The sequence below is a fragment of the Perissodus microlepis genome, chromosome 16 (assembly GCF_051167445.1).
Source record: "Perissodus microlepis isolate ML-2025 ecotype Zambia chromosome 16, ASM5116744v1, whole genome shotgun sequence".
In the NCBI taxonomy this organism is placed as follows: domain Eukaryota; kingdom Metazoa; phylum Chordata; class Actinopteri; order Cichliformes; family Cichlidae; genus Perissodus; species Perissodus microlepis.
This window is the reverse complement of record NC_140476.1, coordinates 6,969,974-6,986,816: the sequence shown is the minus strand read 5'-3', so window position 1 is coordinate 6,986,816 and position 16,843 is coordinate 6,969,974. Positions and strand designations below refer to the sequence as shown.

At 40.7% G+C, this 16,843-nt stretch overlaps 1 protein-coding gene across 5 annotated transcripts in view; it reads left to right on the top strand.

Moving 5' to 3' along the window:
- lrrfip1a (leucine rich repeat (in FLII) interacting protein 1a) overlaps positions 1–16,843 on the top strand; it is a 50,882-nt gene that overhangs the window by 13,809 nt on the left and 20,230 nt on the right. For 3 of the 5 annotated variants that reach the window (XM_084954465.1, XM_084954464.1, XM_084954463.1), the window contains exon 4: positions 10,046–10,132. In XM_084954465.1, coding sequence (XP_084810591.1) covers positions 10,046–10,132 — 87 coding nt within the window. Of the gene's footprint in view, positions 1–10,045; positions 10,133–15,805; positions 15,824–15,966; positions 16,039–16,843 lie in introns of all 5 variants that reach the window. The other 2 variants (XM_084954461.1, XM_084954462.1) reach the window with 1 other exon arrangement.

Sequence of the window (16,843 nt, the reverse complement as noted above, 5' to 3'; positions counted from 1 at the left end):
CATTCCTTGCATACCAAGAAAAACTGTTTTTGTGCCATAATGGTTGATGATTTGGTATAAATTATGAAGAATGGCTCCAATAATCTCAAAAAAAACAAAAAACCCCTGAATATCTCTGATGTTTAACCTCAGTTACCAGTACCGGATCCATGATTCTGCATCACCTACACCACAGCAGCTTGTCAGGCTTTATGTTGAGACTCTGTTTTGTCTGCAGGCGTTTAAAGAGACAATCTAAACTGGGGATTAACTTGCCAGGTTGGCCCTGCGTAGATCTTAGAAGCTCGGTGAAGCGTTTAAGGAATTGAGTATTTAGAGTGGATTAGTCTGAGCCCTGATGATGAAGAAGATGAAGTCCACCACACAGTCATCTAGGGACCAGGCCAGAAAGCCACAGAGTCCCTCAGGCAGAAACAGCCGAGTTAATCTTTAATACTGGGGGCACACATTCATACAGTGAAGGCCACCAGTCAAAAGGCACGCTGAATAAATAGTGCAGTTTTGTAATTCTGCCTCTGTTCAGAATAAACACCCTATTTCAGTTGGGTGCTTGAGGTTTTTTCACTTCTAAAACCCCTTCAGTTAAGGTGTTTCCAGCAGTGAACACCCATTATACCATGAAGTACTCAAATATTATTTCTATAAACAATTACGTGGATGCAGTTCCTGATATGTGAATATACAAAGTACTGGCTTCAGTTCAGTTTGCCCTGCTTGACTCATGTCTCCATAAAAGGAAGTGGCTTGCCTGTGTGTATTAGTTTCCTCTTGATGACATCACCATGTGCACGGCCCAATGTAGATTGTTATCACAAACTCCTTCCTGTTTATTCCACAAGGCTGAGTTTCCTCCGAAGTTCAGGGAGCGAGGTGGGAGGTGGAGAGAGGTTTGGGTGGGGTAATTGAGTGCAGATATAGCAAGTTATTAGATCAGGTAGATTTTTGGGTGGGTGGGGGATGGGGGTAATGCACTTAGACCAAAGAGTGCTGATCTCCATGAAAGTAGGCCCAATGTTTTCCTGAAGATCCTGAGAAGCAGCTCTGTGACCAAAACCCTCAGTACAGTTATGCCAGCATAACGTAGCAGCATTAAGTTACTGATTATTTGCTAATGACTCAGACGGACATCACCATTATCAGCGAGCTAACTGTCGCTGGAGAAACATGATAAAGCACCCAAGGTGTTCAGCTGGTTTTCAAACTTCCGAGTCCTAATCCAGTCAAGCATGTGATCAAGATGTGGTAATGTGAATGGAAGTGCTGGACCAGAGTTTGGAGATCTAAGTTAACCGCTAATGCTAGCATGCTTGGCTAACAAGCTGTATTCATAAACTATGAGTGCCACATTTTTGGTCAGGTTGTTTTGTTAAACACCAAAAACATGGCTGAGAAATCTATTCAATCTTTCAAATTAGCAGAGATGAGGCCTAGCAGCTGCAGCCACCTGATGACACACCTGCTAATCAAAGCATCCATGTCGCCAAATTTACAGTTTTAATAATATCGAACCTGCTCAGCTTCCACCTCTGGTGGAGTTGTTATAAATAAGGAAACTATTCACAGAGGTCAGAACCACAAGTGGCCATTAGAGAAACTGCAGCTTTTGGCACTTTTGCATTGGAATTATTTTCTTATTTTTTATTTGTTACCTTGTATTTTTTCCCAAGTCCCTTTGAGATCAAAATGTCTGTATGGTAACAGACATGCAACAAACATCATGTAAAATGCAGCTCATATTTTATGATACACAAATACCCACAACAAAAACACTCTTAGCCTCTTACGAAAAACAACCACACTTCCTTCATTACATTTATTCCTTCCTTAAAACTCAGCATTAGATCAAAGCTGTGTTTCCTGTAAAGGTATTGCCTGCCTGAGGTGTGTGGTAAGACAATGCAGATTTCTACAGATCTATGAAAAACCCAGCATGTCATGTTTTAGCTGCCACGGGACCCGAAGGATCCACTTCCAACATACTAGTGCCAAACACTTCAGGATAGCCCCAGTGGTCATATGTCAGTACTCTGAGGTGTCAGAGCTGAATTGCAGTATTACACGGATGGTTTTACTGTTGTGGCTGAGTGCTTGAAATCTGCTGATGGCCAGTAACATTTTTTTTCACTTCTCTTGGCCCTTTAGCCTGCTGACCTTTCAGCATCGCAGTTACATAAGATTCATATTTGTCAATAACTGCATGCATGTAGCCACCACGTCTCTACAGTACCATATTTGGTTAAATTATGGTACACTGTGTCACTGTGTCTTTTTTAATTTGTCTAAAGCATCACTTGTAACAGCTTTTGAAGATGGGCAGTAGTTACTCTGTTGTCCTGAGTTCATTAAATCACATGAATGGAAAAGAATCCTAAGCTGAGATGATCAACCACATGTTCCTTTGAGTGACGGAGGAGCATGTGGTTGTTTGTTTTGACTGGTTTGCAGTGTGATGAATAGGGAACAGGAGCAAGTATCGGAAAATAAACTTCATGTGCCCTGTTGGCGTTGAGCTCCCTGATGCAACAACTGTTTTTGTGGTCTCTTAAGCAAACCCAATCCTCCTCCGTTTGTTGGTTTCACTGCCCACAGGCGAGCAGTAAACAGCTTTGTTTGAAAGTGTGATTTAATTAAGAAATATAACAGCATTTGTAAATAAACATGTGACAGAAATTACTCTCTGCAACAAGTCTCCTGTTATTCACTCACAGAGCTACATTTTGCAACTTCCTGTGAGGTGTTGTGTTCTCCCATCATGCTTTAGGGGCGCTGGGAGTTTCAACATAAACTGTTGCTGCCTGAAGCGCCGTGGTCAGGCAGTAAGAAGTGTCCTGATACTCCCACAGAGGAAAAAAAAAAACAAGAAGATAGATTATACCCAGTTGGAAACGTATTAAAATAACTTAAACAGGCATCATTTACAATATGTCAGTGACTAGTTTGCAAACAGAGTGTTTGTATATCATTTAAAGTATGCACAAAGTGCTGAAATGTAGCTCTGCCGGTTTTATCTCATGTCCTCAGTGTTCAGACCCAGCTGCCTCCCTCGTTTTATTTTTAGACATGTCTGAAGCTTATACTATTTATTTTTATTCCCGGCTTGAAGTAGCTTGCCCAGTGGCTGACCACTTTGTTTGCAATGCTGAGAGCTGTACAGCTGCTCCATATGTTTGTGGTGCAGCCTGGGGTTTAGTTGCAAGGCTGTGTGAGCAGAAGCAGGCAGGAGTTTTCCTTTTTTCCCTGGATGTTCTGTACTTAACCACAGTTCATTAACCCTCTCCAGGCAGACGTTGCAGATTTGCAACAGTTAAGACCTAACAACCTGATTACCCCACATACATATTTTATGAGTTTTTTTTACTCAGAAGTACCACTGCAGGACTTGGTTGTGCATTAGCAACACAAAACTTAATTTGGGCCTGAGAGGGTTAACATGTATGGGTGGAGTGAGTTTTAATCAAGAAGTGCGATGGTTGGACACTCGGCATTTTCCCTTCAAATTTACGTTTATGTGGTTTGTTTGATAATATAATTTAATCAAGTGGAACCAGTTATTATGGCCTCAGTTGTTTGGGTTTGTCATTTATTGGTCAGACTGTTGTCATTTCATAAAGACCTTAAAAGGCAAATTATATGACAAACTAAGAGCTTTCAACACAGTCTTGAATACAGACTGTATGTAGAGGATGGATGTAACCTTTAGCCTTTGACATGTAGGGTTTTTTTTAAATCCAATGGGGCCAGTGGGAGTGTGTGGATCTAACTTAGAAATATGAACCTGGTGGGCTCATATGGTAGTGACCTGTCAATTACAAGTTAGGCCTACCTGAAAGAGTACACGACTTTTTGTTGTTGTATTTTTTTACAGTAAATGGGACCAAATTCACAAAACTATCATTGAGTTGCATTAAATAATAAATGTTATTTAATGTTATTTAAGTACCAACATTAATGAGCAACATAGACATTTTCTGCAGTCTGATTTGTTTTTGTTGTTGTTTCTTAAATCAGTCGCTGTCTATGGGTCATGTGAAGGAATTTTTGCTTAAAGCTCTACATTCATCTTTTTCTGTCATTGGCTGTATATTTAAAAATAGCAATGTCCCATTGGTTTGTTGTCTCATGTTGATTGGCCATCTCAGCTTTTTGAAACCAGACATCACAAATAAGGGGTGAAACTGAGTGACAAACCAATGAACTCTACACATGGTCACTACACACCTATAAGGTAGTTACTTCTTTCTCATAAGGCCAGCCCACTGTAAAGTAAACCCTCTGTTAACCTCTATTCTGTACCTAATAGAGAACATAATATAATATATAAGAAGAATCATCAAGATCAAGAAGTTGTTTACTGATGCTATTGATCAAGAGAACAGAGGCCCATTTTCCCACAGACTTCTATAAGGAGTTTTAATAGCAGTCATCCCTTTCTGACCATTAGAAAGAATTGAAACTTGATGGCAAGTTAAGTATTTTTTGTTTTGGTGCTGTAGTTCTTCATGGTCTGTATTTTCCTCTGTGAGCACATGTGGAATCGTCTGCTGAGCTCATCAGGTTTGGAAACGACGGCTCGATTTGTCCATTTGTGACGTCCGTTGAGTTGACTCATGTCTATGGCTTCATAGTAAGCTGAACTTTCTTCCAGCCACTCCCTTTTAGGCAACATCTGGGAGGCTTATAAGGTTCTGCAAAGAGGAAATAAACTTTTTTTGGTACACTTAGTCATCACCCTCACCGTACAATGAGCGAACTGTGTGTGAATCCACCTAATGATCCCTTCTCATTTTAAACACAGTCAAACAGAAATCAGAGTTATTTCTGTGCTCTCTTTGTGGAGCCTGTCAGCACTCGTGGTCATTAGAATAACCACCCAACATTGGCTGCTGAAGACGGGCATGCGGGGCGTGGGAATCCAGCTTGCTGGAGACAATCAGACTAGGCTGGCATTCAGCTCTTGAGGACTTGGTGCCCTGAGAGGCTGTCAGGAGACTCAAGGGATCAAGTTGACAGAAGCCAGAACTATAAATTTGATCTCTCTGGGTACTTAAGTAACATATTATTATGATGGATGGAATGGAATAAAAAAAAAAAAAACCCTGCAACTTAGAGCTAGAAGGAGGCTATATAATCTTCCTTTACACAGTATGTTTTAATGAACCTTCATTAAACTAGGGGGTGAATCATTGTTTTGGTTTGGGGGTTTTTGCAGCTACGATTGTGGCTTCTAATGATTGTGAAACTATGATTATGGGAATAAAATTATTATTATTTTGCATTAATTTTCTCTCCAAATCTCTCATTTGGTCTTACACATTAAATTGCACTCATCAATCAAGGAAAGATGATGAAAATACTGTGTGTGAACTGTCATCTCTTTTTCAACCCAAATTATTCTATTTATTTTTCATTTGAAATGTATTTAAAGTTTGAGGGTTTATAACAAAAAAAACAAAACAAAGTCCATAATGCTTGTTAAGGTGATGAATAGCTACATTAAATATCTGAGATTGCCATAATTGACCAAAATAGTAATTTATGATTTTTCCACTGTGAAGTATTCCCACTTAAACTTTTGTATTTTTTTCTTCTGTCGCATCTCCAAATAACTATAGAGCACTTTAGAGCATCCCAGTTTTGCACTGAACTAGCTCACTGTCTCTCAGGAGGGCGGACAGCCCATTGACATCATGCTGAATTAGAACAGTTTGATAGAACCAGAGTCCATGTAGGTCGGTATAAATAGCCTTAGAGGAGGAAAGAGAAAGGAGGTATGAGTGTGTCTTTTGGCCTAGTTATGTGCATCTTTTTGACTGGAGGCTGATGCAGCATACACTCGCATGGAAAGATGACCCAGTCTGTTACAGCTGCTCACATCATGTTGGATTACTTTAACTGAAAGCTGGTACCCCGTTTAACTGTTTATTACTTGAGCTTTTGCACATACTTTTGTAAGGAAAAAAGGTTGGGTTTTTTTAGGTGCTCTTTTTTTTGTGTGTGTCTTGAGTTAAGCTGTTGTGTGCTTAAGTACTGCACTCTATGGCCATACAGTAAAAGGGAAGGCAGTAATGTGGTCATGATGAAATAATTCACACCTCTTAGTGTTGTGAAGGTTTTTGAAGGGCGGGTTTTTGAAAGGCGGGTTCCCTTAAGCAGTTTGTGTCTGAAATTTGACTTTCAAAGTTTTAAAACTGAACAAGAAGATGAAAGAAGAAGGTCTCTTACCTCATCCTGAAAAGAGTGAGTTTTTTGTTTTTCAATATGAAATTAATAATTCCCGAGCTTCCCAAGCTAGGCGAACACCTCAAGCATAATACACTCATTTGTCCTAAAACATATCACAAATCCCGGGAGTATAAACCGTTTTAGACATAGGATTGATAACCTTTAATATAAATTAATCAAAGAAATCGACTACAAGTTGGAATTGAATGAAAGTGGATAGTGGATGTTCATATTAAGCATGACCAGAGTTTCCAGTAATGAAGATGAATGCCAGTAATGACCATGAGCCTAAAGCTTAGCCCTCAGACTCAGTTTTAAACAATTTTTCCTTCTCTTGTCTCTGTATGATGTCATGGAGGGGATACCCCTAAATATGAGCACAAAGCTCTGACTGTGAGCACAGAAGCCCCACCCACCTGCTGTTCAACATTTTAAGACATGTAACCAATCAGAAGAAAATGTATTTAACGTGAGGGAGGAGCTAAAATGACTCATTTCAAATAGAATAAACTATGTTAAGGGATTTTTTTGAACTGTGAATCATGCAAAACTACTCGAGTAGAGTCAGAAAAACGAAATTTGCAGACTGAAATTAAATGAAAGGGACACTTCAACCAGTGCCGATACTGATTTCATCCCTTCATCACACCATCTTTTAATATTTAGCCAGTGCAAATATGAGTGTGATACAGCAAACAAACATCTGACCGGTTATATGTAGTTTTCCCAGCTGGCCTGTAATTAAAGGCACCAGTAAAACAAATTGGTCTACACAATAGATGCTGACTGCAAGGCAACCTTTGTGACTTGGTGGGAAAGTCTAATGTAGTATGCAATTGTTCACATTTTTCTGACACTTATTGAACTGAATTGTGTTGCATTGTGTACAGCACTATGTGCCCACCCATAAAAATATTTCCAGCGATTCATGCTCCCTAATCTGCCTGTTGCAGGTCTGTTTTGCTGTTGTCTTTGATCTGAATTAAGTTGGTGGTTGAACTATTGAACAACCTCACTGACAGAGTAGATAAAAAGCACTTCACCCCAGAGCCTGCTGTTTGATGGAGCAACTGCGTACCAATGCTAATGGAAGTTTTTAAGTGCTGTATTTATGCTGCTCGAGGTCAAACAGACTAATGCCATGTTACTCTTCTGCCACCTCTAATTTCATGGAAGAGAAAATGTCTAAGAGGGAGTTTATGTGTGCATACATAGTGTAGCTGTCAGCACAGGGAGTGTTTTAGATGGATTTGTGTCTTAAAGCTTTTGGTAGAAATGCAAAGAGTCCCAAGGACAGTGAGCATTGACTTGGAGGAAATGGCACTTACGCAGGTAGTGAGTGCAGCACAGAGTCAATATAGACTCCTGCATCATCATTTTTAGGAGCCTTTCAAAAAATTCTTTATAATTAAGGTGTTTTGTTTTGGGCTTTTTTATCATTATTTAACAACGTTTAGTTATTTGGCAAGACTTACTCGGGACCATTCTTTTGAGTTGGAAGTTCCTGGAATGCATTATGGTGGCATGGCTCGCATTCATGTGCAGGAGGTGCTCAGCAAATAGACACAGTTCACTGCAGGGCAAAAAGCATCTCTACTGAGGCAGCGACCAGCCTGCTGTTCAGATATTTCAATCCTCTGTTGCCCGGTTCCATACCTCCAAGACATCTTAAGAGCAGATTCAAGCAGATGGTCGCTGTGTGAGTCATTCTGTACACTTCCTAGCTCATAACTTCTATCAAGCGGTCATAGCATCACGGGGATCTAAACGCTAAAAAAGCAGGCTTTAAGTAAGTCATGAATGCTCACAGCACTTCAGTTAGTTGTAGTTCATATTTTCACCTGTAGCTTTGCTGATCAAGTCAGCTTTAAATCCAGATGTTTGCTTATTGGTGAACCAGCGGCATCCATGACCCAGCATGTATAACAAACAGATGCCAGATTCAGTTTCTGTAATATAACTACAGCTTTACTGTGGAGGAAGCCTGGGAGGAACTGCTGTGTGTCTGTTTTTGGTGAGCTTCACCACATCACCACACCTGGCAAATGCTGCAGTCAGTTTAGTGTTTTATTAGCTTTCAGATTAATAAATGTCTAAATGTTGTACAAGGTTTCCTGCAGAAAGCACTCACACTGAATTTTTCTTTTCCCCCTCAAGTGTGCACTTTAAAGTTGTTTAAATAATGCAACAAACAGAATTAAACGCTGAATCATAAAATAGTCAAGTGACATAAGTGGAAATTTTGCCCACTCATCACTTCCCAAATGAGACTCTGTGTCATGGCAAGGCATCAAAGACATATGAACTTTAACCTGGACAATTTCAGAATGATACAGGAATATAAAAACCTGGATAATAAAGCAGGATAATAACAAAGCGAGCGTGCAAGTGTTGCTGACGGCATGAACACAAGCTGAATAAAAGTGACTGAATATCTCAGAAAGTTTGCTCAGCAAGCACTGCTGATACGCAGCGAACATGCTGACATACAGACCAAATGCCGTTCTTTCTTTTAATGTACATATTCAGAGAGCATCTTCTCTTCTTTGTGCAAAGGAGAGGAAATTGTTAAAACTAAAAAGTGAAAACAATGGACTAAGTGACGCAGTTTGAGCGTGAACATGAGTAGAGACCTGCAGAGATGTTGCGTAAAGCTTTAATATCCCTGAGGGGCCGTTTGCTTTATATATTCTAGTCCAAAATATTACAGAAATACAGTACAAGCTCCTGCTGTCAGAGGGAAAGGGCCACGATTGGTTTAAAGAAGCAGCATATGGAAGAAATTACTCAGTGTGTCTATTATTGGTGCCTTCAGGGAGCTCAAACCTTTGCCCTGATGGAAGCATCTGGAGAACAACATGTAAAGGATGCTGGGGGCCAAAACAATGATCTGTGCCTTTGATAAGACCCTCATTTCATCTCATACAGAGGCTGAAGTTTGCTAACGGCAACGCAGGAATCTAGCTTGACAGTTTGCTCCCATTTTAAGACTGAGATGAATGTGCTTCTGTTATCTGCGGTGCAGAACGTCAGTGTTGTTGATGACAACACAGATTTGGCCAAGCTTGTTTGTATCCCCTGGTGAAGCTTTTAATGAATGCAGACACGTGTATGTGAGTCCTGAGCTGAACTTTGTTGATAGCGTGCATGTGTGTGATCGTGCTTTCTTCTGAAACCAACTCTGTATTTAGTGTTTTCCTGTTACTCAGTCATGGTGACTGACATTGGGGAAATGCATTAGTGCAGCGGTATGAGCTGTTACAGTTACCCCGCCTAGAGGCTGCAGCCGTGTAGTGTCTACCACAAGTTAGAGGAAGGAAATGCTTACACACACGCACACTGTAACACACACACTTGCAGCACACACTCTGAGAGAGAGAGATCCTTTTAAGGGAAAGACCCTGCTCTCGCCTGAGTGCTGAGTGGAGCAGAGGCAAGTCTTTCAAATGTACGGGGGCCTAGGAGTCTCACTAGATTGTCTGCTTCTAAATAAAGTCCATGAGATCTGTTCAGAGTTCAAATGATTCTTGATGTCCTGTGTTTGTTCACTGCTTTATTGACTGGTTTTTAGGGGCTTGTAGTGTCCCACTGTGATATTAATCTTCAGCTGTGTGACTGTTTTTATTTCTGTTTCACAACAATGTGTCACAAAGTTCCCAAAGTAACTCTGTCAAGGAACTGGAGCTCTGTTCACATTTGTGTTGAACATTTATAGATGTGATGTGTGTGAGTAGGACTAAGTCTGCTGCTATCTAACGTCTCCTTTTTTTAATTTTCTCTCTCTCTGTTTTTATTTGCCCCCCCCCCCCCTTTCCATCTCAAGGCCGAGGCCAGGCTGGCAGCAAAGAGGGCAGCCAGGGCAGAGGCCAGAGAGATCCGTATGAAGGAGCTGGAGCGACAACAGAAAGAGGTATACAAGTCAAAATACCCCATGACATGTGACACACGATATGGCATAATACAAAACTTCATGTTAGGACAGATATTCAAGATTTTACATCCGTAAGAGTTTAATATTTCATGCTGAATCTAAACAGCGGAGCACTGATGGAGTTAAACAAGTATTTCTGCTGTCTGCCAAATGGCTAACACTGTTCTGAAAAACAAAAGGATTTAAGCAGACTTGTTGTTACTAGACACTTGGTTTTGTTTGGACCGAAAGCATTTCCGGTCAGCTCTGCTTTCTGCTCTTAAGCTGACTCTTTGATCCTGTGGGTCAAAGGTCAGAGGAACTGTGACTGCAGCACTTAGGAGCACTGCTGTCGAGATCCAAGCAATCCTTGCCGTTCATAGAAAGAACATTCCTGTGGATTTCATTTGGATTGATGTAAAAATGTAATTTAGACACTGACTTTTGATTGACTTTTTAAAAATTCCTTCATTAAAAAACCTCCAACAACTATAGATGATGTTGTTCAACACATTGAATTTATGAGTTGATTCGAACCATAGACTGTTACCATATAATTAAGATGGACGTAACAAGCAGGAACTCATTAATTTTTGGGCTCCCATTCTGTAGCCTCTAGCTGAGCATGTTAGCAATCTTGGCCTTTTGAAACCAGATAAGGGTGGGATCTAAGGAGTCAACCCTTGCTGGACATGTTAAAGAATCCAGCTTTAAGGCTTTCGGAAAGGGAAATTACATCTATTATTTATGTACTAAAACAGTGCCCCCCCTATACACAAACATGTCGTAACAAACTAATTCCTTAGTTACAAGGTTTCTAGGTTGGCTAAATATCCAACAGCTGATACTGAGGTTAAATAACCATAGCAAACGAGGAAGTCCTCCAAAGTTCTCACTAATTACTCTTTCAACAAAACCTTTTAAAGTTAATCTCAGCCCACGCTGATACAGATCTTGACACGTGGAAAGTTTTTGAGTAACATAAAATTAGAGCTTTTTCTTCAGACACCACGGAGCACATTTCCTGCTAATTAACCGTCACATGTAAAGGGCTTCTTCCAAAACAATCACAACAGTAATTTGCATTATCTGTTATAAACTGTACACGTTTGAAAGGTCAGAAAGTCTAACCTGCAAAGTTGGTTGTTATTGCATTTCTATTTTTGTGGCTTTGTCTCTTTGGGTAGCTAAATACAGTACATAGTGTAACACTGACATAACTTATTCCAGATATTAGTAGGCCCTTAATGTGATGCACTACCTTCCTGCAAAGTAAGCAGTGAATTGAATCTTTGTTTTTTTTTTATTCAACATGTCCATTTTTACCAATGTGTTGTGGAAAACTTGTACATCTCTCGCAAAAAGAGCAAAGAACCCCATAAATCTCTGTACTGGACCCTCGGCAGCTCCAGTGTCGGTGCTGGCGTCCGTGCTGTGTTCTGAGTTGTGTTGAATCAGGTGCAGCGCTGAAAGGTGTTTGGATGTGAGCTCAGTGCTGTTACATGAGTTTTTCTTTCTTTGGTTGAGCACCTCTGATCTGAACCACGGGGAGTCTCGCTTTTCCGAGCTCACTATTATTAGTCAGTAGTAATCCTGAACACATAAACAGACTACAGACTGCCTAGCACCTGTGGAAACTCAACTCAAAAGTTGCTCAGTTTCTGTGTGAAGGGATTTTTTTTATTTGTTTGTTTTTAAAAAAGCAGAAGAATAAATGACAGTGAAATAATTGTCTGCTGTGGCAGACGTCAGTCACAGTTTCTGTACTGTTGAAGCATATTTCTGGAAATTCAGTCAATAAACTTTATTTCCTGTGCTGCTTGAGCACACGGACATGGAATCTCTGGGGGTGTTCTGGCTGTCTCGCACTGTGACGTTAGCAGACACCCCTTTGGATTCTGTGGGTTTCAGGCTGGAGCCACAGATGCTGTATCAGATTGAGATGTGGGGAGGTTGAAAGCTTCTTAGCTACTTTGCTACGTCCCTCGAGCAGTTTTTGTGGGTGCATCGTACTGCAGATGAAGGCTGCTGCCATCAACTCCTGCAGTCACTGAGTGCTGTGTTTGCTCCAAAACAATAAGTGGCTTCATAATTTCAAGTGACTGTCAACATTAAACTTTGTGTGACCAGAGTTCACTGTGATTTTAGTAGACAACATGCATGTGTGCTTTCGCAGCTTCAGCAACCACCACATTAAAAGAAAAATTCCATAAACCTTTTAGGCAAACAGACACAGAGCAAAATGAGTGCCAGTTTAGCTCACTGGTTGAGCAGGCACCCATACATCCCTTATGGCCTGGGTTACTGTGAAGCCCCCCCTTGTGCAACCCAAACACCTTTGACCCCTCAGAGTATAAACACAGAACCTCATAACCACAACATTAGCAGCAGATCCTTCAGTTTCATCCATGTCACAGACACTTGGATACCGATCAGCAGCGTGGGCTTTTTGGTCACGGAACCAGCGTCCATATTAATACCAGGTCACTGCATTATACTGAGACAGTCTGATGTATGTTATTCACAGAAATTAGTATTTTACATCAAACTGAACCCTTTATGGTTCGTCAATATGGAATGCCTATTTTTAAAAGATAGATTTTTAAGATTATTAGTAATTATAATATTAATTTATTGTTATTTCACCAATCAAAACACAGGTGTCAAGCCTGAACAATAATCTTCTGCATGTACACACACACACACACACACACACACACACACACACACACACACACACACACACAGGTCACATATGCCAGATTAGTGGTCACTGGCAAGCTGAGTGTGTGCGTGTGTTTGTGTGTCCTTTAAACCTTTTAGCCGAGTTCTAAAGTAGCTTAGCAGGTTGTGCTCTGTGGTCCAGCCCGCAGTGGAGCAGTCGTTGTTGTTATTGTTGTTGTTGCCGTATCGTGGACTCCAGCGATGGGTTGCTGTGCTCTCGGCCACCTTCTGGATTTTTGGATGTTTCCTCATACGCTGAAGACAGAAGTTAGGAGTGGATTATTAGCAGAAGCTTTGCGGCATTAAACGTGAGGGGAAATTCAAACCTTTGTTGCTCCGAGTGCTCTGAGCTCAAATCTCAGCGTTCTGTCATACCATCAGCCTGCCTTCATGACTGGTCATGGTGTTACCTGGTGACCGCTGAGGGATGCGACCTTAACTGGTTTCCTGAGGGCAGCAGGACGGCCGGGCGGCGGCTTACCGGAGGGGGGCTGAGGGCTGCCCTCACCAGGCGCCCAAAAACCCCTCCAATTAAGAAGGTGCGCTCGGTGAGTCAAAGGGGACCGGTGCTGGCATGTAGGCTGATTGTGTAACTCGGTTGATGAATGGGATTATGACGGTGCCTGGCTCACTTGCTAATAGGCTGTCCAGACACGTAATAAGAGATAAGTAAGCAAACGAGATCCCTCCAGTCACTTCCTAATCTGATTAGACTGGACACTGGTCATTTTTGTGCAATATTACGCTCTTTGGAGTTCAACTCAAAATCAAATTCTCTTTAACTAGATTTGTAGTATTGTGATTGCTTTGATCTTGAAGCAAGATCAAAGTTCACAAGGTCAGAAGCGTCTGAGGTTCTAACAGAGGAAGTTTCTGGAAGATGTGTGCAGAACATTAGAGCTGTGACTCTGCAACGATATGAATTATAGCGATATTTATAAATAAATCTGACCTTTATAACTCACTTTCACCTTCTTGAAGTTTAGTATGACTTTCCTGAGTCGACAGCATATCTGTGAGGTTATCGGTGTGGGGACGTGGCTTTCCATTTCAGGTTAATTATGAATTAGGTGAGGGCAAGAGGCCGTTCTCCATTGATCACCTAAAAGTGCTGCTGCTACTACAGCGATGCAGCGGGCAGAGCGGTCATCTGCAAATCACTTTGTGATGACCAGAACTGCAAAAGTGGCCAATCCATTTATTGGGCAAGTATACAAGGGAGACATTGGTAGTAAATCTGGATTAAAGCACTGGGGTAGAAAGTACGTCATTGAGGGTGGGGTGTGTTTTTAGTGTGTCCTGCTGTCAGCAGAGTTTTTGAAACAAACTCAAAAAGGCAGTGTGTAGGGTTGTTTTAAATTTAACAGGTAATGTGTTGGTCTCACTGGTGAAGGAATAACGTATGTGGGAGATTTTAGGAAATCTGATTGCAGTCTTTCCGTTTTGTCCCGTCACGTTAACATCAGCAAAACACTCAAAGAAAGAAGGAAATTGGAGGCTGCAGAGATCTTTATTTTACTTTAAAAGTTTGCCAGCACAGAACATCTCGAATAACAACCACTACCAAAATAAATAAAGCCAAGGTTAATTGTATTTATCGGAATAGTCAAACTACCTTAATTTTCCGTAATTTCCTCAAACATTCCAAATTTCAGACGGCAACACCCACAAGTGACGCAGCACATCGACCACAGGAAACACTAAGAGGGTCTCAGCCTGCCTGGTTTGATTTGATCTTTTTAGTCTGCTTTTGATAACATAATAACAATAATAAAAAATTTAACACTTATAGCAAAGGGTTAGGAGCACAGGTTCCTGGACCCCAGAGGTGTTTTAGGGGTTTTTGTTTGTTTGTTTGTTTTTGGACATTTTGTACAAGCTGCTGATATATTTTCATTTTTCATCACCAAAAATTACAATGACTGGGTCTCCACTCTACTGTGTGGTCTCAAGAGCTCTGCTGATGATGTCCAAGAAAATGTGCAAACAAACAATTTTGCACTAATAAAGAATTAACAACCAAATATCTTTTAAAATCTGGAAGGTAATTTCAGGGAGATTGTTTTGTTTTTTGTTTTTTATTTTTTTTACATCAGCAGACTTTTTTTCAATAGACAAGGATCATCTTCATCATCATCTAAGGCAACCTTCAGCTTCCTGAGGGTAAAAACATCAAGTAGCTTGGAAAAGCAGTGAGCTTCAGCTGCAGCATTTTGGTGACAACGTAAAACACACACACTCCTTGTTTTATCTGTGCATATTAAACAAGCAGAGTGTAACTGAAATGGTGATCTTTCACCTGGTTCACTGTTTCCCTTTTATTTCTTCTCTTTATTCTGAGATGAGTCAAGATGCAGCTCAGGGCTGCATCTTTAATTTTACTGCATATGCATTACATTTCTGTCTACACAAGCATAACGTTTATTGTCCTAGGTGTCAAATCTACTTAACCTAACAGGACAGTTTGAGATGTTTTGTAGAGTTACCCAGGAGCTTATTTTTTATGTTTTTTTTATTTTTATTTGGAGAACCACCCTGTGGTTGTGGTTCTGGAAGCCCTCTGTACCAGGATCTCTCGAGGTCACGTGGTTTTCTCTGCTATGTAGTCGTGGTTACACAGACTATGTGAAAGTGACATTGTGGCACTGGCACAGCTTTCCGTCACTGATACCAACGTTACAGGAGCATGGGAAAATGCTGTGAAAGTGCGTCTCACAGGTAGTTAAATCTCGGGTGAACTTGTGTTCTTGGGTCAGTTCCTGCTGTGCAGCGGGGTTCTTCACATGCCCGAGCCTCGTGCTCTTTTTCCTGCATGCTGTTTTGCTTTTCACTTTCCAGTGTTTCAGGTTTTTTTCCATCACTTATCTTTTTTTATGTTGATTTAATTAAATCTTTCCTGTTTGTTTTTTCGCTCTTTCTCCTCTGTCACTGTTCGGTGTTGCTGCTTAGATCTTTCAGGTGCAGAAGGTAGGTTTACTCTTCCTCATTTCTACCTTGCACATTTTTGGATTTAATGTGATCGTCCTCGATGTGTGCTTCAGATCGCACCCTAGAAAAAGATGGAACAAGTTACCTGTTTTATCTTGCCCTCGTTTCTTGCCTCTCCCTAGAAATACTATGGCTTGAACACCAAATTAGATGACCGCGTGGACAACAAATGGGGAGATATTGAACAATGGATGGTAGAGTTACTGTGCTGTGCAACACTAACAGATCTGCATGTATTTTGACTTTTCCATGTGCCCAGTCTGTGTTTGAATTCTCAGTCATTCCTGTTGAGCCTTTAAAAAAAAAAAAAAAAAAAGATTATAAGGAATCAAAGCTTGAACATTAATGATAATCCACTTATTAAAAAAGCAGGGTGACCATCTGGCTTTGAATCAGCATGACCATCTGCCCCGCTGGTGTGAGACTGCATGGGATTTACTGCGTTGAATTCACTTACTCAGTATGACTGTGCAGATTATTTAAAGGGTCTGGCACAGCAATCATACTCTGTGTGTAGGAGTAACTGTTTTGACTAATTGTGATGTGTAATTTTAGGTGGTGATGAGAATTTATGCAACGGTTTATTGTCAGCAGTATCATAATGTTTCAGTTTGAACAGTGTTGGCATGTGGTGAAAATTGCATGAGTGTCAGCTGGATTATTGTTTGACAGCTGTGGATTTAAAGTGTGCATGGATGAGCCTCTGTGAGCTTCCTTTTACCCAGGTTGTGTCACTGTGTCAGTGGCCATGTTTACATGTGTCAAATTAGAGCTTCACTGTTTACATTGACCCTAACTGAGCTGATCTGATCCTAATGTGCGTTTGCATCATGCGTCAAGCATTTAAACAGAATAAATCATTTTGGAATTGTCCAACTTTCTGGGAATAGTAGAAATAATAGTTGTGATTGCTGTAAACAAACACCGCTGTCTGGATTTCTCCTTTTTTATCGTCACCTTGCTGCATCGTATGGGTTTCAGTTTCTCCCCTCTCTCACA